The sequence below is a fragment of the Uranotaenia lowii genome, chromosome 2 (genome assembly GCF_029784155.1).
Source record: "Uranotaenia lowii strain MFRU-FL chromosome 2, ASM2978415v1, whole genome shotgun sequence".
Classification (NCBI taxonomy): Eukaryota; Metazoa; Arthropoda; class Insecta; order Diptera; family Culicidae; genus Uranotaenia; species Uranotaenia lowii.
Window position 1 is genome coordinate 202016492 of NC_073692.1, and position 27720 is coordinate 202044211.

Consider the following 27720-nt stretch of genomic DNA (forward strand, 5'->3'; position numbering starts at 1 on the left):
GCTTTACAGACTAAAACTATTTAAATTGTGCTGGCCAGTTTCGCTAAACATTGAGAATAGATACAAAAAACCTACACACATCAATACAGTCATTGTCGTAGCTTGTTAGGCTGACTTGATAAGTACCAGTTGAAATGGGGTCAATTAACCGATAGCTGAATCTGTAAGAAGGCAATATCATCCTCAACACACCGCAACAGACCGCTCATTTTATTCAGTACATGGAGACTGTTGATGGTCAGCGCATTGATCGCAAACGAAGGCTCATTAACGTGCCGACACAGGTAATCGTTACAGGACCGAAGGAAACGTAGAATCACCTCCGTAAGCGAGAATTGTAGCAGACCATATTTCAACGAGAATAGCCGTGCACGATCAGTCGCTCTTGGGCTGAGAAATTGGGTTGGCCTACAAAAAAAAAAATGCCTAAAACAACAAAACACTAAAATAAACCACAAACCTACCTCCAAGTCTTGATCCAAAGGCAAAATAAGGCCCATTCTTTGGAGGGTTCTTCAACATGGTCGTAAAATTCTACTTCCGCAGCAACGCATCCAGATTGGCACCACTCTGTTCCGTTCCCGAACTTGATGGCCGGACCAAGAAATCGATGCTGTTGAACAGATGCTTGAAAGGAGTCCACATATCATCATCAACACAGCGCAACAGACCGGTCATCTTATTCGGTACATGGAGACTGTTGATGGTCCGCGCATTGATCGCAAACGAAGGCTCATTAACGTGCCGACGCAGGAAATCGTTACAGGACCGAAGGAAACGTAGAATCACCTCCGGAAGCGAGAATTGTAGCAGACCATATTTCAACGAGAATAGCCGTGCACGATCAGTCGCTCTTGGGCTGAGAAATTGGGTTGGCCTACAAAAAAAAAAAATGCTAAAAACAACAAAACACAAAAATAAACCACAATCCTACCTCCAAGTCTTGATCCAAAGGCAAAATGAGGCCCATTCTTTGGAGGGTTCTTCAACATGGTCGTAAAATTCTGCTTCCGCAGCAACGCATCCAGATTGGCACAACTCTTTTCCGTTCCCGAACTTAAGGCCGGACCAAGAAATCGATGCTGTTGTACAGATGCTTGAAAGGAGTCCACATATCATCATCAACAGACCAGTCATCTTATTCGGTACATGGAGACTGTTGATGGTCCGCGCATTGATCGCAAACGAAGGCTCATTAACGTGCCGACACAGGAAATCGTTACAGGACCGAAAGAAACGCAGCTCACCTCCGGAAGCGAGAATTGTAGCAGACCATATTTCAACGAGAATAGCCATGCACGATCAGTCGCTCTTGGGCTGAGGAATTGGGTTGGCCTACAACAAAAAAATGCTAAAAACAACAAAACACAAAAATAAACCACAATCCTACCTCCAAGTCTTGATCCAACGGCAAAATAAGGCGCAGCTGGTCGGGAAATTGAACACCCCCCTTTTGCTGCAAATTGATGAGTCGCAGTTCTTTGCTAATTTCAAACCCAAGCAGATAATGTTCCGGATTGGGGGTGCTTTGCTGCGGCAAACACTCCTGCAGCAGCTCGATGATAACTTCCTTGCCTGGATTTCACTCGCCGCGCACGCAAGCACCTGTCGACCGAACCGAACCGATGAGAAACAAACATAGCGCCGAAAACAGCTGCCGAACGAAGAACAGCGCCAAAACAAAACAACGATGGCCGTACTTTTGACGTTTCTCTTTGATGTCTCACAGGGATGCCAAACACACTTTCATTGTTGTGCATTTCAAAATTATCACTGAGGTGTGGTGTTAACATACGCTATTTAATACTTTGATCGTCGCTAGCGATAATGGTTTCTGATGGACAGTTGTCAATTATGCAGTATATACTAGTACAAAAGGATGTGGATTTGTAGAGGGTATAGGTTATTTGGTGTAATTTTATTACTTTGAATGATATAGTGGGATTAAGTTAGGGTTTTGTATTGAAAAATTTTTATAGCTGATTTTTTTAATTGAATAACTATAATAATTTCTTTATTATTGGAATCTTTATTGGGATAGATTGGATTGCAAAGTTAAGCTTACATGAAATATATTACCTCATACGATTGAGTAGAAGAAGCAACAAAAATAGAAAGATAAATTTACTTTCCTTGACATATGTATGGGAATATCCAAAATCAATTTAAAAAAAAGGTACCAAACCATGTCTAGTAAGTTTTTTTGAGGGAAAGCGAACTGGCATTTTAGGAGTTTGTTTTATAGAAGGAAGGACTGGTATTTAAAATGTTTAATTCTCTTTGAAATAGTAAGCTGACGTGGAGTTGTGGTAGCGTTCCAAACTCTCGCGCAGCTGGTCACAAGTTTGATTCTTGCTGATTTATTTTTAATTTTTTTTCAACTCGATAGATCAAACCAACTACTGTGTTGATGTCTAGCGGTTACGCGTGGCTTGGATGATACCTTTTTTAGAGCTCAACCATGCGTAATACAAAATATTCCCACAAAACTTCCGCTACCCTATTCAGAATCTGAATTTTCAATCTGAATCTGAATTTTGGATATGAGTTCTTAATCTGAATTCTTAAGATATTTTAAGAAAAGTTAACCGCCGTTCATTGATTTTTGTAAATTTGTGTTTCGGCATACCGGTGAAAATTTATGTTCTTGGAGAAAAAATGTCAGAATTGAAACTTGATAATGATGAATAGATAGTGAGGAGTAAATTTACAGATGTTCTGATGAATCTAAATTTTACATCTACATTTAGAATTCTGAAATCTAAATTCTGAATCTCAATTATGTATGAGTATGCTGAATGATCAAGTATGGTTAAAAAAAACAAGGTCTAAAATCTTCGAATGAATTCCCCCCAACGCAGTTTTCTGTACGGCTCTGCTTTTTGTTAATGCCCGAACATAGGTCTCTGAAGGGAAGGAAACGGTAAGCCGCCATTTGCTGCATTGAAAAGCTAAACGTGTTAATTATATTTTCCGCTGTTGCCGTATTTGCACCAGCAGACTGAGAATCTGCCCAGAAAACGGAGCGTCTTAGTAATACCTGTAACCCATTTCAGTTTTAGCGTCTTAATCTTAAGCGTACCAATAGCCTATTGGATAGGGTTGGTGACTTATGAGATGAAGGTTTTGGAATCGATTCTCATGACAGAATTTTTATTTTTTTGTTATCATCAATATAATCGAATAATTGCTGGTGCTGCTGCTTCGAGGCGCCACTAGCAACTTTTTTTTATGCCATAATTTGTATAATATGCATTTCGTAAGAAACTTGTTTCAACTATTTTGTTTTTTTCCCGTTTTTGAAAGGGTTGTATAGAAAAAAAAATGCATTCTTTTGAGACTAAAATCATTTTAATTGTGCAGCCCAGTTTCGCAAAAACGTTCTTGACATTTTTAAAATGGCACATACAAATCCACAGACATCAACAGAACTCGTCGAGCTGAGTCGATAGGTACCTATAAAGGTATGCCTAAGACCCATAATTAATGATCTCCCCAATCGACCGATAACCAAACCTTTCTGTAAGAAAGGCAAAAACATGGGAGAAAATGGGCTCACTTCCGATGGTATTTAATTCAAAATCACTCTAGACAAGACATTTCATTATTAGACACTAAATGACGTTCACGAATCGAACAAAATTTTTTATTGTCAATTTTGACTTGCAATTAGATTAACCTTTTGTACTGAAACTAAAATTTTGACACACAAAAACCCTATCTCGTGTTTAAAATTGGTTTTTATTCTGAAGTGTATCTAAACAAGTTCAAGAATTTATTTTTATCTAATCTCTTTTAAAATACATAAAATCGTTTAAACCGTTACGGGCTTGTGCTATAGCTCAGTTGGCAAGTCTGTTTTCTCCTGAGCCGATGTCCGCGAGTTCGAGCCCAAGAATAAACAACGAACACAGTTGTACTGGATAAGTTTTTCAATAACGATCCGCCAACTGTAACGTTGATAAAGTCGCGAATGCCATAAAGATGGCAAAACGACTATAATCGAAACAAAAAAAATTAATCCGTTACAAATTTTATACAGATACGAAATATTCATCAAGAAACCAACAATTTCAGCCTTTAGTTTTTTTTTCGTGCTTTTAGCTCTTTGACTGTTCACGCTTACTTTTTGGTAAAATATTCATTTCTGAATATTTTTTCCTCATTTAGATTATAAATATTTCAAAGGTTCTGATTCCCTATTAAATATCAAAATAAAAAATTGTATTCTGTTTTCATATTTCAGACTCTGTATACAGTTGAGGATTCATGATTATCAGTTAGAATCATCATTAGAAAATCATTAAAAAAGGTGTTTTAACATCGTAGTTAAAATTTCGATCTGCCATCATTCAAAATGTGATCCATGATTATGAAAAACTGAAACTAAAAATCATCCTGAGTTTATGTTCAAGATTCAGGTTCAAAGTTCTGAAATTCAATTCCTATTCAGAATTCAAACAGAACAAAGCTTCAGAAAAGCGATCCAGAATTTAAAACTCAAAATCAGATTCATCATTCGCATTTCATATTTTAATTCAGATTTTAAAGTCAGATTAAAAACTAAATGATTGAAACTTAGATTAAACCCCAAAACAACTGATTTAAAATTATAGAACTCTAATGATTGAGGGCCCTGATACTATTTTTTTTTTCTTGGCTCATATTTCAAATTCTTATCTGGAAAGATTTCAAGATAAAATTATCAAGAAGAGTATTTCGCTGAAGAACTCAAATTGTAAGAGATGCAGTCTTAAAATTAGGATTGTTAGTTTTGTTTCAAAATTTCAGATTTTCAACCAAAGTCAGTTTGAATAGTACATAATTCAACTAAAAATCACAAATTGAAAGTAGAATTTGACCTCTTTTTTTTGTTTGATTCAAAATACCTTTATTTTTGTTCCAAAAAAGTCATCCAAAGGATTTCAATTATTGAAACATTGTAATTCTTTTTTTTAATTGAAACGTTTAAATCAGACCTCTTACTTTTAATGAAATGTAATCTTCCCGTTAAATCTATTAAGGAATTCCATATTTTAGACCCGAATGAACAATCAGAGTTCAAACGATCTCTAATAATATTTTAAAAAAAATCCATATATTTGGGCCTATTCTTTAACATGATTATTATTGCAGTTTTTATCAAGAGCCAAATTCAACACTAAAACCTTAAATTCGGATATAATTCGTATAAATCAGAGCCACAAAATTTCAATCTTATAATTTAACTATTTAAAATTTGATTTATTTTCATTGATGGTTAAAATCTTTTAGTTTTCTCAAGGTGATAGATTTAGTTTATATGATTTGGACAGATAATAGATTTTTGGTTTCAATAACTGAAACTTATTCTGCGTTCAAATCAAATAAATTAAATTCAAGAGCGTTTTTTTCTGTGAACTTAAATATTTCAGTCATCGATGAAAGTAATTTTTCTTTCTATACTAAAGGATTTCTTATACAAATTAAGCTTAGAATTTTAAAGATTTTAGAATGTAGATATTGGTTAGAAGTTTTTCATGATATACGAAAAAATTTATAAGCGAAAGAACTAAAAAATGATTTATCTAATAGTGTTAAGGAATATTTCCATTTTTCATTAATTCATGCATTTTTTTTGCAAAAACTTCATAAAAAAATAAGTAACCAAATGAAATAAGAAGTTTAAGATAAATCAGAGGATTTTTTTCAATCAAACCTTCAATTGCAATTAAGAAAAGAAAAGAAAATATGATCAATAATCAATAGTTATTATAATTTTGCTTTACATTTTTTAATCATGATTAATTACTGACCTGATCTCAAATCAATTTAAAAAAAATCGTATTTCATTGCTTTTCAAGTCTGGTGTTATATTTAATGTATTCTATTTCTTTGCACTGATTATTTTTTCCAAAAGCTTTAAATTCTGATTTTTTTCGAAATTTTCATTTTCATTCGTTTTCTGTATTTCGAAAACATTGACTTAATATATCTAGTTCAAAATAAGAATCATCATTTTAGATTACATATTAATAACATACCAGAAATAGTATTGATTTGAAACTTTGATTCTTATTGATTTTGAATCGCATTAGTGAAGTTTAATATTTTTTCTAGTTTTCGTGATTGTCTTGAGCAATAAAATGGATTAATAAATTTTCCTTTTTATGGAGTATGTTTGATATTATTATTATTTCAAGCTAAATTTGATTTTTTTTTATTTTGTCCACCGGACCCGGATTACGGCTTAATTTATAACTATAAGAGATAGAGGAATGATGTCTAGAGCAAAATGCTCATCAAACCATGCGCTTTAACAATCTTAATTCAAATATTAGGGCATGTCAAACTTTTTCCAGAGAACAGATAGAGCCAAACCGTCTTCTAAAAAGTTGTAACCAACGGTTTTTGAGGCAACTTTATCCAAGACACCTCTTACGTATATCGTTTTGTAAGCGCGTCTTGATTTTTTTTGAATAATAAAATGTTTGGATGTGTCGAAAAAAAAGTATTCTGGCTCTGAGTTTTGTAAATGATATCATAAAATTGAAATGTCTTCTAAGCATTTGTATGAATTAAAAATTCGCACATATTTCTCTCAAAGCGCAAAGGACGTTCGTTAGTTATAAGGGATTTTTTTTTATCAAAACTTGTACTTTTTAAACTGTGATATCTAGGATTGGTGCAAATTAAAAAAATTTTTTTTTTGATGGCATTATTTAGTTTATATATTAAATAATTGATTGTGAAATTATGGGAGAAAGGTTATTTTTGAAACTCGAGAAAAAAGTCCAAAGTTTGTTAATTTTCATTAAAAATTCACACATTTAAAGACCCTGTGAAAGAGAACATCCCCATTTCTCGTAAAAAAGTAAGAATTTCATCGTTTTTCTATTGTCTGAGTCCATTGCGATGCTTAAATAAGCGAAAAATTAATTAAAAAAAAATCAGTTCGATTTTTTTTATTTGGCTTAGTTTGCTTAATCGCTTTTTTAAGCATCGCGAACTCAAAAAATTGAAAAAAAACGACTTTTGAACGACAAATGGGGATGTTCCCTTTCGAAGGGATTTTGTATTGAAAATTAACAAACTTTGGAAATGTTTTTTATTGTGTTTAAAAATAACACCATCATTTCACAATCAATTTTGATATATTGACTAAATAATGCCGTCATGAAAAAATTTTTTAGTTAGCACTAATAAATTCCTTTTAACTGACGAACGCCTCCAGATACAAGTTTTCGCTATGAGAGAAACATGTGTGAATTTTTATTTTCATAAAAATGCCAAGAAGACATTTTTATTGTAGGGTAGAGTGGGGTATCTTGGGCCACATTTTTTGTTTGCTTCATAACTTCTTTATTATCTATATATTATGTGTATAGCACCAAACCGAATAGCGACAGAAGTACTAGCGACGCTTTTTTACTAGCGAGATTCCTGTCACTCGTAGGTTTGTTTTTCTTTTGTCAGTCCAGTAGGCGATTTCGATGCAGTAGTCGAACATTGTTTATGTTATTTACTGTACATTTTCCTTAGGCCATCAATCGCATGCTTTAAGTCTCCTAGGAAACTTGCTATGCATCGTTGTTATTTTCAACGTCGCGACGGATGTGACATGTCGCTAGTAGGCAAAGCTGCTATGATTACTAGCGCTCATATTTTGGATGTTTTCTGCATGTATATATAATATATAAAAATGAATGTTTGTCTGTCTGTATGTTCCCTATAGACTCGGAAACTACTGAACCGATCATCGTCAAAATTGGCATCTGAGGGTTTTTGGGGCCGGCGGTGGTTTCTATAATAGTTACAACCTCATCCGACTTAAGGGAGAGGTGGCTCCCATACAAAATTTGTAGTTTTTCGAATCAAATTAAAGTCATGACATCCATTTTCTCGAGATTTTTTTTCCATTGGGCGGTTTGTTTTTCGTATCCATGGTCGAGGCGTCGCGACCCAACGTCCCAAGAGGATAGTAACCATGGCATAGCATACTGATTAGTAGGAATATTTTGGCGCGTATTTCTCAACCAAGCATATTTTCAATGCAAGGCGTGGTGATATGAAGCCTTGATGTGATTTTTTTCCACTTGATTCCTAGCTCATTTGTACAGCACATGGTTATGAATGACGCCTAGATGTGACCCAGATTGACATTTTGCCGATCGAATAATAACATTTACATTTTTTTTGCCAAAATCTGAAATTGAAAGTCATGGCATCCATTTTAAGAGATTTTCTTTTCTTTGAGGAATTTGTTTTTCGTCTCTATGGTTGAGCAAACGTCGTCACAAGTGGATAGTAACCAAAGCATAATGTTCATTGATCGCTGAAAAAATTTTAAAATTAGGCGCCTGTTTCTCAATCAAGTAGGTACCTATATTTCTTATGCACGTGGGGGCAATATGCCACCTAGATATGTTTTTTCTTGCTTAATTGTACACAGCATGTGGAAATAAATGACGCTTAGATGTGACACGGATTGGTATTTTATCAATCGAATCAAAAGCAATTAAAAGATTTGCAAAAAATATTTCCATATTTGATGTCCATATAGCATTTGTAGTCTAAAAATATAAATTTAGTTCTGGTGCTAATGAAGTAATGGTATGACACTTTGCGGACAATTGAAAAAAAAAATACTGAAAGTAAAGAATTTACATACAGCTTTTTAACTCATTTTGCCTACAAGGTTATTTTTGAATCATATTGATAACACTAACAGAAATATGAATAAGATGTTTTCTACAGAGGTAGATCGGAAACATTTTGTTGAACATGTAAAAATGTACTTAACTGAAAAAGAAGTTCAAAATCCGATCCGACACATGAACTGATCAAGAGCCTTTTCTTCAAATTAGATAACATAGGACTGACGAGTTCATAAGTGAAAGGTATCAGTGAAACAAACTGATTTTTATTGACCAAAAGTGAGGTAATTCATTTTCCGAAGAATTTCCATTCAAGTATTCAAGGAACACTAGAGCATGCTCAAACGTTCAACTTTTCTCTGTTACAAAAAAAAAAAGTTTTCTTCTAAAAATTGTTACTTCGGCCCAAATACACAACTGAAACGAATTTAGAAATGAAAATGGGAGCTTTTTATTTTAAATAATTCTGAAAAAAACATCGTACTTTTTGCTTACTTACCAATTCAAGTACGTGCTTAACATGAAAAGTGTTTTTTTGTTACATGGCTGCATAAAAGAGCCTTTTGATCCGCTTCTTTTTTGAAAAGTGAGACTTTAGAACTGATATTCAACTGGAAGCAAAAATTTTATGAGAGATATTTAGTTTACTTTTAAAGTGTTCAAAACAATATTCCCTTCTGTCAACTCACACGGTGGGGCAAGGGCAAACGTCGAACTTTTAAGAGATTCATCCTCAAAATGATTCAATATGTTGGAAAGACCAGAAGGGTTATTCCGAATGTTGAAACTGAAGCGGATATTTAAAATTCTTAAATGTCTTTGTAAATGAAGGTCATTTGCTTTGTACAGCATTCGTTAATAGTGGAATAACAAACATAAATTTATACTGCTGGAATACTGCAGATATATCAATGAAACTACAAAAATACGTATTAGATCCAACTTAAAGCCATTACTCTGACGCATCTGAAAATAAGCTTTGCATTTACACTTGCCCCAATATACGGGACAAATGTTGACTCCAAAAAATACATCATCTAAAGCTTATCAGGGGCTGGAAGTGCTCAGAATACAGAATTTTAGGAAAATACTGAAAAAACTGTCCCATTTCACGCTATTGATCGGTTTTCAAAATTCTATTTCCATAAAGTACAATGTGCAGCAAATTCCAATAAGCGAATCTTTTTCTTTCAATTAGAAATTTATGTAAACTCGAGCCAGGTAAATCAGCCTACCTTCTTCAAGCAGTGGGGGACAAAATTGGAAGAGATGGGAGAGCTCCCATGTAAGTTTAAGATAAAGAGTTTTTCAAAAAAGGGACAAATGTTTTTATGGAAGTTCGTTACTTCCTACTTTGGGAAAAAGGTGGAAAATCCATAAATATTGACATTATTTGAGCCATTATGAAGCTTTAAAAACAGAGTACAAATTTCAGATCTAGAAAAACAAGTTTAGAGATCAAGCATCAGTAAATTTTAAATACCATCTTTAAATTGCAATTCGGAACTTCAGCTGCAGCTTTCATTTCAAAGTTGTTGGTTCTAAACCATGATGAGGTTTGATTTATAAAAAATGCTTACAAAAATCTAAATTTGAATAAATTTTTACAAATTACAATTATTTTTGCAAGGTGTAGCAATGCACACCGGGTCAGCTAGTATAAAATAAAACGAAAAAAATATGTGGAAAGGTTTTCTACATTTTTAAGGTATCATTAGACATTTTTGATTATTTTTAAAAATACATGAATTTACCGATTTCTGACCGTTTTTTAAGAAGTAATTTTTTTTTGGATTTTGAAAAACTGTTGGGAAACGTGGGCCACCAAACCCATATTAAAAAGATAATGTGCAAACTTTATGAGTTGATTCAAAACTGATATTTCATAATTCAATTAGCTATTTTAAAGCAATTTCAGATGAAGAAATGAAAAAGAGAGTTGTGTATGATTGAACAGTTCTTAATTCCTAGCTCGCGAACGTTTCGGAAAAAATCCTTAATTAAAATTTTTATTCGTCTCTATCGCATTAGAAAAAAAGGTCAAAATATTTTTCACATCTCTTTATTTGGCATAAGCAAACTTTGTAGATAGGAAAAAACGTATTTTAAGTTCTGAATGTTTATAAAAACACCAAAAAATAGGTGGCCCAAGATACCCCACAAGCTATGATTTGCAAATTGGTTGCGTTTGTGTGACTTTTATTGATGTTTCATCATAAATTCCTTTTTGACGTGAAAGAACATGACAAAACTAAGATCATAAGTGTATGAGCATATTTTTGTTATGTACTTCAGGTCTCCCACGGATGATATTTTGCGGGGATTTGTTTAATCATGTAAGAATATTTTTCTTGGCTAGTTAAATAAACGAAGCATATGATACGTACATAAGCCAACAACATATAGAATAACATGATTACGCAAAGCTACGCCGATGACAGTTGGATTGAGATTTTTATCTCAACACACAGCTGAGATATTTAGAGTGGCCCACGTTTTCCCACTCTCCCCTACGAAATCATTCACAAAATAGTCAGAATTCTGTTTTTTTCGACACACTATATCTTTTTATTATTCAGAAAATCATAACTCGCATACAAAATGTCAAATATAGGTGGTGTCTTAGGTAAAGTTACCTCAAAAAGCGTTGGCCACAACTTTGTAGAAGACATTTTGGCTCTATCTGTTCGTTGGAAAAAGGTTTTATGTGTAAATCATGCAAAAATGACACGCCCCAATATTTGATTTAAGATTATTAAAGCGCATGGTTTGATGAGCATTTTTGCTGAAGACACCATTTCACTATCTCTTTAGTATCTTCGTAAAGTTCCATCCTAGACCATTGTCCAATGCATACTTCTTACATTTTTTGCCAACTGACTCAATGAAATGTTGAGGAAAGTATACCACTTGTTCACGATACTTTTGCACTTTTCCAGGAAATGTCATTTTCACGAAAATTAGGAAAACTGGAGCTCACGACACACTGTGTTTCAAGTAGAACGTTTAACAACTACACACAGCAGAAAACAGATATTAAACGTCACCCGGAATGATCATGATTGTATCATAATCGTGCTTAGACATAATGGGACACTCTATTCTCGAAGTAATGGGAATATTTTCTTTGAGGAATTATAAAGACAAATATTGTTTCTATTTCACAAAAAATAACTTCATAAAAACATCCTCATTTTTCCCAGCAACAACTAATTTTTCGTCAACGATCATTGACGATAGACTGGTAGACTGAAGAAGTCCCGACCAATGAATAAATTTCCTCATTCACCGATTCCAACCACAAAGTTGATTGTTTGGCATCATAATCGAGAGCTCAGTGACAACGATGGGCAGGTGAGCAAAAAAAAACAGGAGTATGAAAATAGAAGTTAATTTTTGTCACACTTTCCTTCATCATTACGTTGAGGCAGACTGTCTGGTGGAGATGCCAGAAAAAATGCATGAATAATAAATCGCTTATGGTGAAAAATTTATTCAAGCACCACGCTCACCGAAAGTGTTCTGTCGCTGAGTTCGTTCCTTCAAGTAGTCTCGAGCCCTACTAGAGCACCAACGATGAAGAACAGCTAGCTCTTGACGCATAATTTGGAAAGTCAATGTTAAGGCACTCAATTTGAATAAATATGAACAATCTTGAATTGCTTATATTGTCAAGTACAGTAGCTAGACAAGGACACTCGAGTATAAAGCCTGCAGTCTTAAATGATTGAGTTTTCTATGACAATTCCTCAATCTGTTTTGTTAACAAACAATGATTTGAAATGTTTATAAAAGTTTGAAAATGAGTTTAACTTTCCATAAGAACATTATGTGAAATGTACATTCTTTAAATTAACAACAGGTTTGTGTCCCGTGGTCTTAGATTTAAAAACGAACACACACATATAAGATCTCAGTGAAACATCATGTTTCTTTGAAGAGATCTAAATTCTACTTTATACTAAAGTGTACATCTTTCAAGGATATAATGGCTAGCATCTTCCTAATTATAAATCCACCAGCCTACAGAAAGAGTACTATGTATGCCGAGACCGAGATTCGAACTCATTATCGCCGGCTTAGAAGACTTGAACGCTATCCTCTAGGCCAAGGTCGGCGACAAAACAATGCTAAGTAAAAATTTGCACGTCCCTTCAAAAGTTCATATATTTTTCGAGCTCTCTCTGTGTTTTTAAATGTTCCCGGGTTCAATAATTTAACAATTTTGATAAACCACCTGTTAAAAACAGAAATTCGATTTTTCTGCCCGTGTAAATCTGCTTGACGGCAAGCACTTTCAAACCTATCTCATCCCTGGAAAGATTCAATCGTAATTTAGACATTTCACACGTCATCAGTGTACTCGATTTCCCGAGGCTGGAGTACGAGTTCGGATATTTGAAGTGAATCAGAAGGCACTCCATGCTTGGTGTAGCAACGGCCTTAAGCAGAAGAACGATAAGAAACCCTGAGAAATGTGTATCGATAAAGACAAATGAAATGGTTCGTTTGATTCAAATAGGCAAAAAAGGAGCAGCATATTGTTCATGCCGTTGGTTTGTCACACAGCTTTGGGAAATTTTCCTACCGAAAGGGGAAAAGGACTCCGGGCGCAATGCGAATGTTAAATGAATCGTGAAAATCTCGAAGTAAAATACGAGCTTACATATATTTCCAGCCCCCGGTCTTAAGATATGCTTGGCCGCCAGCTCAACTCGGTTTAGCAAGTTATTGTTCTTCTGGGTTTTTTTCGATGGAGAATTGAGTTCAGGGAGCAAACGGAGAAGGAAAGACAATGCTAATGATGAGCCAAAACGCGTATTTGTCTTGCTGAAATGTGAATTTTAGGCTGAAATAAAATTTTTGGAATTTTTGGAGAAAGCGAGAACCTAACCCTCTACTGCATACGAGCCCATATCCCAAGAAACCAAAAGTCCCATAAAATTGGTACGAAAGAGCTTACTCAGCCAAATCATTGTTTTGGAGTTTTGAAGGACGTTCTATGCATCTCAAAATTCCTAATTCCTAATAATACTTTCAAGTTCCAAAACAAGTCTAAATGACGTTCTATCCAGCTTCCAGTAGCATTATAGATTAACTTAATAAATACGTATAAATCAGTCAAAACTTCTCTCTTATCTCACTTTTATCCTAAACTACTAAACTACTATATTCAGTTCTTAGTGCCGCCATGATGCCACGTGCGGTGCTGCAAATTTTCTGAAAACACGAATGATATTGACGATGATTTTTTATCAGTGTAAAAATCTTAAACTGAAATGAATGGAAAAGAAAAGTCAATAAATATAAAATCTTCTGATCGGCTCGGTCATCCTCGTGCTTACGTCAAGCTTTGTGAATATGTCTATCGGTCAGTAGAAAGCTCACTCGTAAACCCGAACTAACTTGTTTGACTCGACTGCTACGAAAGCGTTTTTTGCTTAGGGGTTTCTGTCACTTACTGCATTTTATCAGTGAATGCAACTTTTGCATTCAAACAGTGTCAGCTAAAGTTGCTGATAATTTCAGGAGGCATTTGTTTTTGGCATTCTCGAAAGTTGTGAATTGGGATTCGGAAAAAAAACACGACTTGAAAACCGCTAAGACTATACGATTATTCAGAGGAGGGCGCGAAGAGTGATGAATATAAATTTCTTGATGACGGCATGACGAACATCTGATAAATATGACAAAAATATGACAATTGTAGTCAAAAAAGATAAAATTATGACAAAATGCAATAAATATGGTGACAACATGACAAAATTATATTTAGTATGACAAAAAATTGACAATAAAATGACAGCAATCTAACAAAGATGACCTAATTATGATCTAAATATGACAAAAACTTGTCTACAAAATGACAAAACACCAAAAAATTCAGACAGACGAGACAAAAATTTGACAAATATGACATAAATATGACAAAAATTTGAAAAATATTACAAAAATATAGCAGAATTTTGACAATACAATAACAAAACATAACAAAAAGAATTACAAAATTATGACAAAAATCTTACAAATATGGCCAAAAATATGTCAAAATTAAGACAGAAATATGACATTGATTACAAATATTCGATAAACCTTAGTAAAAAATATGGCAAATATGTTCAAAAAAGACAAAAATATAACATAAATCTGATAGATATGAAAAAAATATTACAAAAAATTAACAATAAATTGAAAAAAACATGGCAAACTTATGACAAACTTACGACAAATTTGGTAAAAATGACAATAATCTGAAAGATACGACATTTGTCATATTTTTATCACTTTGTCATCATTTCACCAAGTTTGACGACATTTTTGTCCCTTTAATTTAACATTTTGTCATCTTTTAATCATAATTTTGTTATATTTGTCTTATTTATGTCAAAAATTTGTTTTATTTTTAATCACCATTTTACGTCCTGATATAAACATTTTATTGATAAATATTCGTCATATTTTCATCACGCTTGTCATATTTTTGAGTTTTTTCTTGCCAACATTTTATCATATTTAAGTTATTTTTGTCTCATTTTTATCAATTGTTTACCACAGTTGTTATATTTTTGCAAAAGTTTATTTGAATCAAAGCATTCGAAAGATTCCTTTTAACTCAACCACGGTAAATGAAAAGTTCATATACCGGTATTTCGATAGCAACTTACAACCTTCTTCAGTGAGCGTTTTCGAAGGTAGTAAGATGCTATCGAAATGAACTTTTCATTTACCGTGGTTGAATTGAAAGGAATCTTTCGATTGCTTTGATTCAGTTGAATTATTCAACCAAGTAGGCTCACAACACATCAGAGTGAAAAGTTTATCATTTTTGTCAAAATTTGGTCATATTTTTATCACATTTGCGATATTTTCGACAGAGTTGTGTAGATATTTTTTCATTGTATTTTAAAATTTAAGTCAAATTTGTAAAATGTTTGTATCTATTTATTTTTGTCATAATTTTGTAATACTTTTACCACATTTGTCATGTTTTGTCACTTTCCCACCTCTACATAATGTATGTAAACGACGTTTTTTTAATCAAAGTTCTTAAAAAATAGAAATCTCATCAGTAGGAATTATTTAATTTCCACAAGTCTAGCGCATCGAACAAGCTTTGTCACCATTCAACTAAACTTAATGGTAATCGAATTGAGCTATTTTCACTTTCAGCAATGTTTGCTTGATACTGAAAATGAAGATAGGATACCCAAGCAACTAAAAGTCCCATAAAACAGGTACAAAAACGCTTACTCAGCCCCATCATTGATGTAAAGTACGTTCTATGCAGCTCAAAATTTAATTTCTTATTGATACTTTCAAGTTCCAAAACAAGCCTTAATGACCTACTATTCAGCTTCCAACGCTCCTAAAAATCGTAAAATGAGCAAAAAATCTCTCTCTATCTCAATTGCACCCTTGGTATCGGTTCGTATTACCTTCTCTTGATAATTTACTATGTTCAGTACATGGTGCCGCCATGATGCCACGCGCCTGATTCCAAACTCGACAAATTGCTCAATTGCTTCTTTCCTACAATTCATACATATATCGCATCAGAATGGTCACTCAAGTATCAAATTGCTTATTGAAAAAACACTTGCCCGGCCTGTGGATCGAACCTCGAACTTCGTGGTTAGAATCGTTGTTCTTACTGAAACTAAAACTCAAAGTGGTGATTGCGCAGCTGTTCAACCAGACAGCCAGCCAGCCTGCCAGCTAGCCAGGAAGAAAGCACCTCAATGCAATTTTTGCGACTAAGTAAATCCCGTTTTGAGAAATTTTGTACCCTATATGTGACTTGAGTCCCTTACAACGTACATATAAATCACTTTTGCTACTTTCAAGTTCATTATTGAGTACATATAATTCACATATGGGAATTGAGCAAAATAAGTCACATACAACGTACATATAAATCACTTTGTAACTTTTATGTTCGTAAATGAGCACCTAAAGTTCACTCAAGGGTACAACGTACATATTAATCACTTTACAACTTTCAAGTTCATTAATGAGAACATGAAGTTCACTCAAGGGAATTGGGCAGTTGATTTTCTTTGTCAGCCAATATGTGACTTTCATGAATCGTTAGGTTTGGGAGAGAAAGAGTTGGTCTTCGAATAAGGGTTTGGAAGGGGAAGACGAGCCTTTTCCGTATATACATGAAAAAAAGAAATATTTATGTAACTGCCGATCAGGCTTTCGGATCGGGTAGTTCCTGTACAAAGTGAAACTAGTTTCAAGTGATCCAAGGTAAGGTATCAGAACGTTGTGAGGTTGTGAATATCACGTGAAACACCACGTATTTTTCACGACAGATTTGAGATGCCCACGCACGCAAGCTTTCACAAAGAGCCTTCGCCATCGACTGCACCCTGAACCGTGAGGGCCACCACACTGAAAATCGAAAATACCCAAACTTGAGAACTGCCACCCGCCAAACCTAAGTTCTAGATTAACAACTTAAGTTTGTGAAAAAATCACAGCTTGCCAATACGCCAAACTTGTCCTTCAAGCGGAGAACTGTTTTTTTGGGGGGTTTTTGTTGTAAGCGCATCTGATTCTGTTACCTCCATCGTGGCAGATTTAGGTTTGGGGGTAAGTTCAAAGCGAAGAACTGTTTTTTTTTTTTTGGGGGGATAACTTTTATTCCCGCTTCATTCGCAGGAAGTCTCGCATATACGGTGATGTAGCTGCCTCTCTCAACAACTCTCCGGTGGTCGAGCGGTTAGCATCCTGAGATGGTAATCGCAGAGCCATTGCAGGTATGGGTGTGATTCTCGTACCTGCAGTAATTTTTTTATTTTGATTTCCATTTTATTGCGGTATCAGATTTTGGGGGATGAGTTCTCCTTTAAAAGCTTAACTTTGGGTTATGCCTCCAATAGCCAAACCTGTAGGGAGGGAGTTTCATTCGGGTTGGCGGGGAAAGTTCTCAAGTTTGGGTATTTTTGAGGTTCAGTGCACGGTCGGACCATATTACCCGGGTTGTCTACCCTTCTGGGCTGACCGGATGAGGAAGTCCCGACAGCAGTTACCGCAGGTAGAATCAAAAATGGGTAAATAGATTTCTCTAAAAACCCCATCTGAAATTAGCAGCAAATGTGAGTACTCAAATATGGCCAACTTTCTATACTAGTGATTGTTCTTGCACATAACATTTTGTACGGCACACAACAATAGCCGCTTATGTCGCATTGATGAACATTAATCCGTTACATCGTTTGGACGCACAATGGGGTGAGTTTTTTTGATCACTAGTTAGATTTCCTATCAAGAGATGGCACTTATCAAAATGGTTCCTTTGGACAAAAATTTGTATGGAAAAATTGAGAGTTACCTTTTTTAAATTTTTTGGCGTAACTGGCACACTTTTTTGAAGCTTCCAAAGGTTCCCACACATTTTCCGGATCGTTTGCACCCGGTGCTGGTATCGAACGAGGTGGTGAAAATTGATAAAATCGCGAAAAACTGTCGGTGAGAGAGTAATTTTTTTTGTTTTGGTTTTCTATTCTAGGGCCGGCAGGGCTGCCAATTGAAATATTATTTTTTTTTACAAATTGTTTTTTTCAGGCATTTTATTTATAAAGTTTTTATGTGCCGGAGATATTTTTCCTAGCTTTGGGTTAGTATGAGGGGGATGACAGTTGGAATATATGTTTCGATTTTGTAAAATTTTATCAATTTGACACATTCACATGCAAATGTAGGATTTGCCTTTTTTGGTGAATTCCTACTGTTTTCAGTAAATCGTCATGGCAGATATCAAGCTATAATTTGTGAATCCGTGGTGGTTCTGTACTAGGGCGTTTGTGAATAGAGTATTCTCAATCAAGGGTTTTGAAGGTGATTAGGCTTGAGTCAGTTATAAACAATTTTATTTGGTGCAGTTTTGTACACAAAATATTTAAAAGGGAATGCTTTGAATGTCAGTTATTTTAAATTGATGTTTACGATGAATAAAGATTATGATCTCTTCAGGCTAGCTTAGAATTCAATTTTAGAACAGACAAAAAATCTAAAAATATTTTGTAATTGTAACATATATGTTCGAAAAAACCTAGTTTTCTGGATTATAATTATGGACTTCCGAAGTAAAATTGTGTACTGGCGTGATAATATTATTTTTGTGTATAGAGCTCACTTGGAGACGGCGTTCGATATGGGACGCAGAAACTAGTTGCAGGTACCATTTTGTTTGGATATACTTAAGACATGTCTCAATGGCGCACGGACAAAACGGGAGAGATAGAATTGGAGCAACCAATATTGGTCAACTGGCAGGTTTACATAATAAACTTTTCTAAACCTAAATAGTTTATTGCAACTGACAGGCTACTTTAAAGTTAGTTAATTTCAAAATAATAAATTTACAAAATAATATTTTTAAAATTATAAAAAGTTTTTAAAAAAGTTTGCTTTGGCATCCATGCTTCACACACGTTTTTCGTTTTGCTTTATTCCTCATTTTATTCACGCTTTGAAATTTGTGCGTTATAAATAAACATTATAACCCCCACACAAACATTTCACTATACACGCTCCCGATCCTGATTTTGGTGTCTAGTAATTATCAATCATATTATTTTGTTTGGCAAATCAGCTAACAATAATATCAATGATTTTATTATGTCAGAATCGGAGGCACAATGCGGTATAAATACTTAAAAATGCTAAAGTTAAACTATTCGACGTGGTTTTTTCACCACAAAAATATATCGTGAAAATGGAGTATTGTTCAGTCCTTTTTCAGTAATAAAAAGTCTCCTTGAAATGGATACTGCTGTCAATGAATAGTATCGTAGACGTGTAAGTGCATAAATTTGTAGCTTCCGGTCAAACATACACAAGAAGCTACTAGACATTCGGTTCCTCACATTCAAAACACTATAGCTTCCATATTTGGATATTTCATAGGATTGTTTCAAGTAGAAGTGCTTCAACAGTATATTCAACACAGCAACATAACTGCAGAATCCTCAACAGCACTTAAAATAGAAGACAAAAATATTACCCGAAACAGAATGCGAATTTTTTATGTAAATTTACATCTTCACAGGAATAAAAGCTCTAAACATTGTTAAAATAGAAATTTTTTGAATATTACATGACATGGATCCCATTTGTGTGATGAAAATATAAAATGGAATCCAAATACAATTGCCATGTAAATATTGGGTTATAAGATTTCAGACCAAACAACTGATATTTCCTTTAAAAAGTTTTTAAACAATACAAAACTGTTTACTATTTATATCGCTGCCTAAGCATAACTTAACTGTTGAGTTAAATTTTGTTTCGAGTAATAATCGGGTTTTAAGATTTTGTTTTAATTGTTCATCTTCGATTTATCCAAGCAATCCAAAATTGCGAATTGTATCGAAAAGATTGTGGCAAACTTCATAAACAAACAAAATCGTCGCCCGGGACGATGCATATTAGACCCGTGCTGGATGAGGAAAAAAATTTCACCCTTATTTACGTACCTACTGGCTTTTCATCGAACACGATCCTCACGGCAGCCTCGGAAGGCGGATAACTGTGCCATGTGGAAATTATTGTTCAAAGGAAAAGTACCAAACGTAAGTGTAATATCTATGCCTTTTTCAGTGGCTTTGTATGTTTCTCTCCATTGTACCTTTGATTTTCGCAGGAGTTTGAATTATTTGCTAGTACTACGAGATGAACGCTAAGGGTCGTAAAAAAAACAATCGGTCTAATTATGAAAAAAAAACCCAGCGAATCCCTGAGTGGCTCCAGTCACTGTATAAAAGGGAAGCCGAAGTATCCCGTTTCTGGCCAATTAAAGGTAAGTTTACTATATGGCAGGCACCTGAACATAGTGATGAAACTGATATGATTTCTACAAAAATTTCCCATATTTTTGCCATAATAATATAAATGATTGTAAATGCTTATTAGTAAAACTAATTTCATTGCATTTAAATAAAAATCACAATTTTGTATCAGAATTACGTCTACAGCTCAGAAAAAACTTTCAAAATCAAAACATTTAGCAAATTTTCGATCGATTCAGATCGATTATTTAGAATTCGAATAACGATAGCTTTAATTAAATAAGTGTTATATTTTTATTTAAAAAAGGCAGGATTTTGTTCATGAAATTAGAAATGTGAATGTTATAATAATTGATAATAGAATAATAAAATTAATACAATTTAATACAAACCGAGTTGAAAATGAACCCAATCAAAGAAGGTTGTAATAACTATTATAAACGAGAACTTTTAAATGAATGCTTTATTAACCTCACTTAAATAGTCATCAACTTTCATTACCTTGTTCTTATCATAACTCATCTTGTTCATTTCAGAATCACACGGAAAAAAATTAACGGAACTCATACGATCTGGTTGTAAATGATAAGACTAGGTAAAATAACCAGGTCCTTGACTTATCAATCAGGGTTAGAAAATATATCTTTTTTCTTAATTTTCTTTTGCAGGAATTCACCCTGAAGATTGATTAATAATAATAACAAGCCGAGTCTAATAAGCGAGCCATAAGGGTTAGTGAAACATGAACTGGAAAAAAAGAAAAAAAAAATGATATAATTGAGGCATGTTCGGGAAAAGGAAGAAGTCTTGGAGCTTGGAAATGCACTTTTCCAAAGTGGAAACCAGCGTTCTCATTATGGATCTAGTTTCCGATTCTAATCACGCTCATGTAATATTAGGGGTTTTCATTTTCAGTGCTTTTAAGGATTCAGATTTTTTTATGTACTCAAACCGCGATCATTCAAACAGTGCCATACACGATGTAAATCGTATTAACAGCGACAGAATTTATTCGAATTTTACCACATTTGCAAAAACGAATGTTGAAAAGTTCTTTTTTTGAATTCCCTAAAAAAATTAAACTTTCTTTTTAATACAGATAAGAAAATGCGTGAAAATTTATATTTCGTAATTAGATTTTAATGTTTTATTGTCATTGAAGTTGAAATCCGAAGTTTTCGCGCTGGTGATCGGCAACCTTGCCAACTAGCGACGTTGTGAAATATCATTACTGGCAACGCTTTTGTAAAGTAATAACCAGCGTGCCTATACAGCTACGGGTGGTTGCATATTGAGCAACAGTAGGCAAGGAGTACCAAAAGTTTCTCATTGGTGGAGGGTGGATACGGAGCACTTTTTGACAGCGAATTGTTCGCCTACCATGCCTATGATTACGATTGCCTGTCACAATATGGACAATTCCGTGTATTCACGCAGAGTAAACTTGAATTTTGGAACGAATTAAATCTGACTTTGATTCAAAACATTCATTTTTTTGAATCCAGCTCCTGTTTTCTTTGAATCAATGAATTATAGTTTTGATTGAAAAGAATAATTTTTGAAAAAAAGAATAAATTTTTTGAATTGAATAACTTTGGACTTTGATTTCAAACAAATTCTTTGATTCAAAAGAAATTTGTTCAATTGCATATTTCTTTAGAAACAAAGTAAATTTTCTTTCAACCGAAGAAAAATGTTTTAAACTGAAAAGAATAATTTTTTGAAACAAAAACTTCAAACTTAGAAGATATTTTGCATTGACTTGCAAGAAGAACAGAAAACCGAAAAATCGAATAAAGTTCAGCCGCTCGTTTTAAAAATCAAACTAGTGAATCGGAGTAAGCTATAAATAAGGAGGATTCAGGATGCAAAATGGTAAGTGTAAGATAATAAATACTGAATATTTAAGTGAATTCAAGATTTTCTAAAACGCTTGTATAGTTACAGGACCACGGCCGACGGATAGATTTCCAAGTCTCTCGAACATGGAGAAAGCTGCGCAAAGTAACACCTCCCCAAATCCCGCGGTCGTATTTTTTCGGCCCAATCTTCAACGGCAATCACCAGTCGGACCACCCAGCAGCTGGAGTGGCTTTCGGAAGTTTATTGACCGGCCCACGGAGAATGCGAAACTTTGTCAACGATATCAAGGACCCTACTCGGTTATAGTGAACCAGTGTTTTATGTGTTTGTGAATAAAAAAGAATTTAAGAACTAAAATTGTATCTTTTTATTATTCAAACTCCTAATAGGAACTTCGAAACAACAGGGTAAAAATCTTCCAATTGGAATAAATGGAAAATGGTTCAATGAATAAATGCTTTTAAATCTATATATAAATTACCTTTGAGCAAAGATAATAACTTTAAATCAAATGAAACTGGTTTTTGTATCAAAGCATTAATATTTTGAATCTAAGATTTTTCAAAAGAAAAAATCTTTGAAACAGAGGAAAATGCATTTGAACCAAAGGATTTTTTATTTATACCAAAACCAAAGGAAAAAATCCTTTGTTTTTGCGGCACTTTCCTTTGAAATAAAAAATCTTTGGTATAAGAACACACCCGAAGTTGTACACGTCCTGATAATAACTTGTCGCCAGTGAGTGTCGCCAGTAAATGTCGCCAGCGCTCATTGACGATAACTCCGGTTTGGGGATTCAGCGACAATACCTTCCTGAAACTAAACTTTGAGTTTCATTTCTTGACCTTGCAACAAAAAAATCAATTTATAAAGTGTTCCAAGTTTAGCGTGTAAAATCAAATTGGAAAATCTAGATCATAACAAAACGGATAAAATTTTCTCTCTTTCAACTGATTCCCTCTCTCAAATGAGAGGGAACTAGTGGCGGCTCCAAGCGGTCGTTATGTGCGGGCGCTTGCCGACACAGGCCATTGATTACTTCGTGGACTGGCGAGCCGTAAAAGTAGCCGATGTCCTCCCCCACATGGGAAATCTCGTGAACGTGGGAAGCCCGAAACGATCGATCCATTACAAACGACCAAGCTTCTCCACCTCATGCGTTTGCGGATAGAGTTTGAAACACGCCTGGAAATGTACACCAAACAGTAGAGGAGGACACCAGTGCTGCAAATTATCTTCAAGCACGAATGATACTGACTGTGATTTTCTATCAGTGTAAAAAGCTTCATCTGAAATGAACGGAATAGAAAAGTCAACAAATATAAAAGCTTCTGATCGGCTCGGTCATCCTCGTGCCTACAGAAAGCTGTGTGAGTGTGTCTATCAGTCAGTAGAAAGCTCACTCGTAAACCCGAACTAACTTGTTTCACTCGAAAGCTACGAAAGCGTCTTTCGCTTGGGCATTTCTGTCACTTACTGTTTTTGGTCAGTGACTGCAGCTTAAGCATTCAATCAGTATCAGCGAAAGTTGCTGATAATTTCAGTAAGCATTTGTTTTTGCCATTTTTGCAAATTATGAATTGGGATTCAAAAAGAAAACGCGAATTGAAAATCGCTGAGACTATACGTTTACTTGAAGCGGGACAAGAGGATGGATGTATATAAAAAAAAAATTGAATTTAATTAATAATGACAAAAATATGATAAAATGAGGTCAAAAACTGAAAAATTTATAACACAATGTGATAAATATGTTGAAAACATGATAAAGTTTTGACAAAAGTATGAAAAAAATCTGACAAATATGACTAAAATTTGACAATAAAATGACATCAGTCAAACAATTATGTCATAAATATGATAAAAAATTGACAATAAAATGACAAAATATAACAAAAATAAGACAAAAATCCGACAAATGAGACAAAAATGTTACAAATGTGATAAAAATATGAAAAATAACACAAAAATGAAGCAAATTATTTACAATACAATGACAAAACATGACAACAAAATTATAAAATTATGACCAAGTCTGACAAAAACGACATAAATTTAACAATAAAATGATTTAACTTCGAGAAAACTTTGTCAAAAACATGTGTTATGTGATGAAAATAAGACAACATTATGACATACATCTTATTATTAAAACAAAATTATTATAAAAAATTGACAATAAAATTATTTATGTGGTTAAAAAATGACAACAATCTGGAAGATTTGTAATATTTAATCATTTTGTAAAATTTTTACATAGTTTGACGACATAGTCGTATTTTTGTTCTTTTGATATAAAATTTTCAAATATATAAATTTGTCTGACTTCACAATTTCATGTCATGATTTTGTCAATTTATTGACATATTTTTACCACGCTTGTCATAATTTTGTTATATTTGTCATATTTTCGTCAATTGTTTACGACATTTGTCATTTTTTTTGCCATGATTTTGTCTTTTTTGTCATATTTTTGTTAAAATATTGTCACATTTTAATCTGATTTGTCATATTCTCGACAGAGTTGTGTTAGTAAATATTTTTCCATTGTATTGTAAATTTCATTCCTATTTGTCAGATTTTTTTTGTCATAATTTTTTCAAACTTTTACCACATTTGTCATGTTTTGTCATTTTATTGCCAACTTTTTGTCATAATTTTGTCCCCCACATTCGTCTACACGCTCCCTCGCCAGCGTTTGTCTCGCCAACCCGAACACTCATTTCTAAACCTTCCCACCTCTTCACACCATTGGAAACAGACGTATTTTTTTATCAGAATCCTTCAAAAAAAGCGATCTCAGCAGTAATTCTGAAATTTGCGCATGTCTAGCGAGTCGAACAATCTTTGTCACCATTCAACTAAACTTAATGATAATATAAGGAAGCTTTTTTCACTTTTAGCAATGTTCGCTTGAAACTGAAAATGAAGATTGGATAACCTCATGAACCTGCAAAGAGCCTGAATGTATACTAAGCACCGATGTTGCCGATTGGTGAATGAGTGTGCAGAGAGCTTTCAGGACTGAGCTTTCAGTTCATTCTCGTATGAATCTAGTTGGAATTGAACTGACCGATACACTGCAATAAAGTCAGCTGATAATTTCTCACTGACACTGAAAATTTGCAGCACTGGAGGACACAATAAAAACTATGTAATCATCGTAAGCAATTTCGTTCTTATTAAAGCTAATCGAGCGGAATTATAGTACCAGATTGATGGCATAATTGGGGCATCTGGGAAAGGGGTTACAGGTATTCGTTGTGTTTTTTGGTTCCGGTTTACCACAGAGAACAGACGTACAAGCTAGCCCAAGAAACTTGAGTAAAATTTCCAACGATCGTTTTGAACCAATTTTTGTTTTTTGGCTGGGCCACCAGATGTCTCAAAACACACCTAAGAGAACTGTCAACAAAAATTTTGGTCAGTTTCGGACAGGTCGTATGAACTGTTTGGCATGTCTTAACAAAATTGCTGTTAAAGTTTCGTTACACCGGACGGACAATTCAGGACAATGGGATGCAAAAGTGATACTTATAAGTAACCCACTTTGAAATGTCTAGAATCAGTTCTTATGGTTAAGACTGATCGTCAAGAATGTTCCTAATTGACATATAGGCGATTCGTCCTCTGACGAACTCAAGAAGTGCAAAAATTTATTGTTAAACTGTTAGTTATTTCAACTGCTTTAGTAGTGCAAAAATAAAAGAATGAATAAAAGTTAATTACCGGTACTTTTTATACGGTTTTTACTTATTGCATTTTTCTGTCAGTGAAAAAACTTTTTTTGTTTTAAATTAACGTCACGTTTCGGTTTAATCTGGGGGACATCTGATAATGGGTGAAGAAAAGTAACTCGAAACATAACATAAATTGAAAAAAAAAGTTGTTTCTGAAATTCTGTCCTGTCAAAAGTAACTCTAATTGCATTTATCTAGTAATAAATCTAGACCGTCTATTTTTGAGCAGCATAAGTTTAATTATTAATAAATTTATACATGATTACGCCTTTTCAAAAATGGGTACTTGAAAATTTGATTTGTAACTTTTGAACGACGCACTAGATGGCACTGTTTCAAGTCAATCAACGTATTTTTTGGATGTCAGCATTTCAATTTTTACACACTTCTTTGAAGATTTTTTGTTCGAGCTTGTACGTCTGTTCTCTGTGGGTTTACTGCGGAGGTTGGTTGCGAATCCAATCACGATCTTTTCCCATTCCTGAGCAAGGTAAGTGGGTGGGAATTCGTTCGTTAGTTTTCAGGTTGCTTTAGTTTAGCTTCTAGTCGTTCAACGATTAACTCTCTTTTCCTCGAATTTACGGGTTGTTGTCATCTTCGGGGCGGATTCGAAATCGAAGCCGAAGTACTCATCCCTGAGACCCTTCTGCTTCTTTCCCAAAATAGGGATTCAAAAAGAAACCCGCGATCGAGTCTCATCCAGCTGGGCAAATCAAAACTAGGTGGGTGGTCTTCCGAAAGGAAGTGGCGCTTAAGCCATCCACAAACGAAACGGAAGTGTGTTGGGGCTCTCGTTATAAACTTTGGCCGTGGTTGAGTCCGTTTTGAAGCTTTAAATTGATATTCATTATGTAAATATCGATCGACTTCCAAGTGAGTCCTTAAGCAGTTATTTTATAAAATCACATCTTCTTCATAGGGGTAAAGGGGTCAAAAAAAATCGTGACCTTTTATCGTTTCACCAGTAAATAGGCACTTTAAAGAAAGTATCAAATACCTTTCAGTTCATTCTATGAAATTACTCCAAACTTTATGTGGTTATGACAGAAAAAAGCTCAATACTGGACTCTCAAACCAGCGCGGCAGCTTCGTGTTTTTTTTCGATTTTGGGTTCGAATTTTCCCATTGTGCACTGGACGGTTTATATGAAAGACCCCCTCAAAACGGGCCGTCTTAAAATTACATTTCATTTGAACTAGAAGTTCTAATAATAAGCTTCAGTAACAAATATCAGCCTCTTTGACCCCATGATGGCTGAGCCTTAAGAAGGATTTAAAAATGTGCAACCATTGGAAAAAAAAATCGGATAACATTAGGCACGACATAAAATTTTCCTGTGCACAGACAAGCTGTTTTAAATTATTTTTAAATTTTTATGTCACCTTTCAAGTTCAAGTATTTAAACTTTTGGATCTTGTTGACCAATGCTGTATGAGTGCAATCGACAAGAAATATAGTGAATTCGGTTGAAATGACTAAAATACAACATGAAAACCAAAATCATGCGTTAGCTGTGAAACGATTTGCAAATCTCTCTATATATAAAGATTTTTCGAAGGGTTTAAAAAACGCCTGACGTACAAATATTGATCGGTAATTTCCAAGAACCGTTCAATCGGGGGATTCATAATCTAAGCTTTCTTTCGCAAGTTTCAGAATATCCGGAAGTTATTTCTACTTATA

At 34.1% G+C, this 27720-nt stretch overlaps 2 protein-coding genes across 2 annotated transcripts in view; both read right to left on the minus strand.

Moving 5' to 3' along the window:
- LOC129747929 (uncharacterized) overlaps positions 1-19168 on the minus strand; it is an 80002-nt gene extending 60834 nt beyond the window's left edge. The window contains exon 1 of the transcript XR_008737605.1: positions 17977-19168. The gene's annotated coding sequence lies outside the window, so the exon portion shown is untranslated. The remainder of the gene's footprint in view (positions 1-17976) is intronic.
- Positions 505-1650, minus strand: LOC129747928 (uncharacterized). The gene is made up of 3 exons (XM_055742355.1): positions 1391-1650; positions 935-1335; positions 505-877 (listed from the first exon to the last, which is right to left on the minus strand). The coding sequence occupies exons 2-3, from the start codon at positions 1294-1296 to the stop codon at positions 535-537; spliced, it is 705 nt and encodes a 234-aa protein (XP_055598330.1). The 5' UTR covers positions 1297-1335; positions 1391-1650; the 3' UTR covers positions 505-534.
- Positions 19169-27720: the final 8552 nt, after the last annotated feature.

Bases quoted from the DNA above. Each gene is read 5' to 3' on its own strand.
- LOC129747928 (XM_055742355.1), bottom strand. From the start codon at position 1,296: ATGGCTATTCTCGTTGAAATATGGTCTGCTACAATTCTCGCTTCCGGA. The intron at 878-934 runs GTAGGATTGTGG...TTTTTTTTGTAG, and splicing joins CTTTGGATCAAGACTTGGAG to GCCAACCCAATTTCTCAGCC.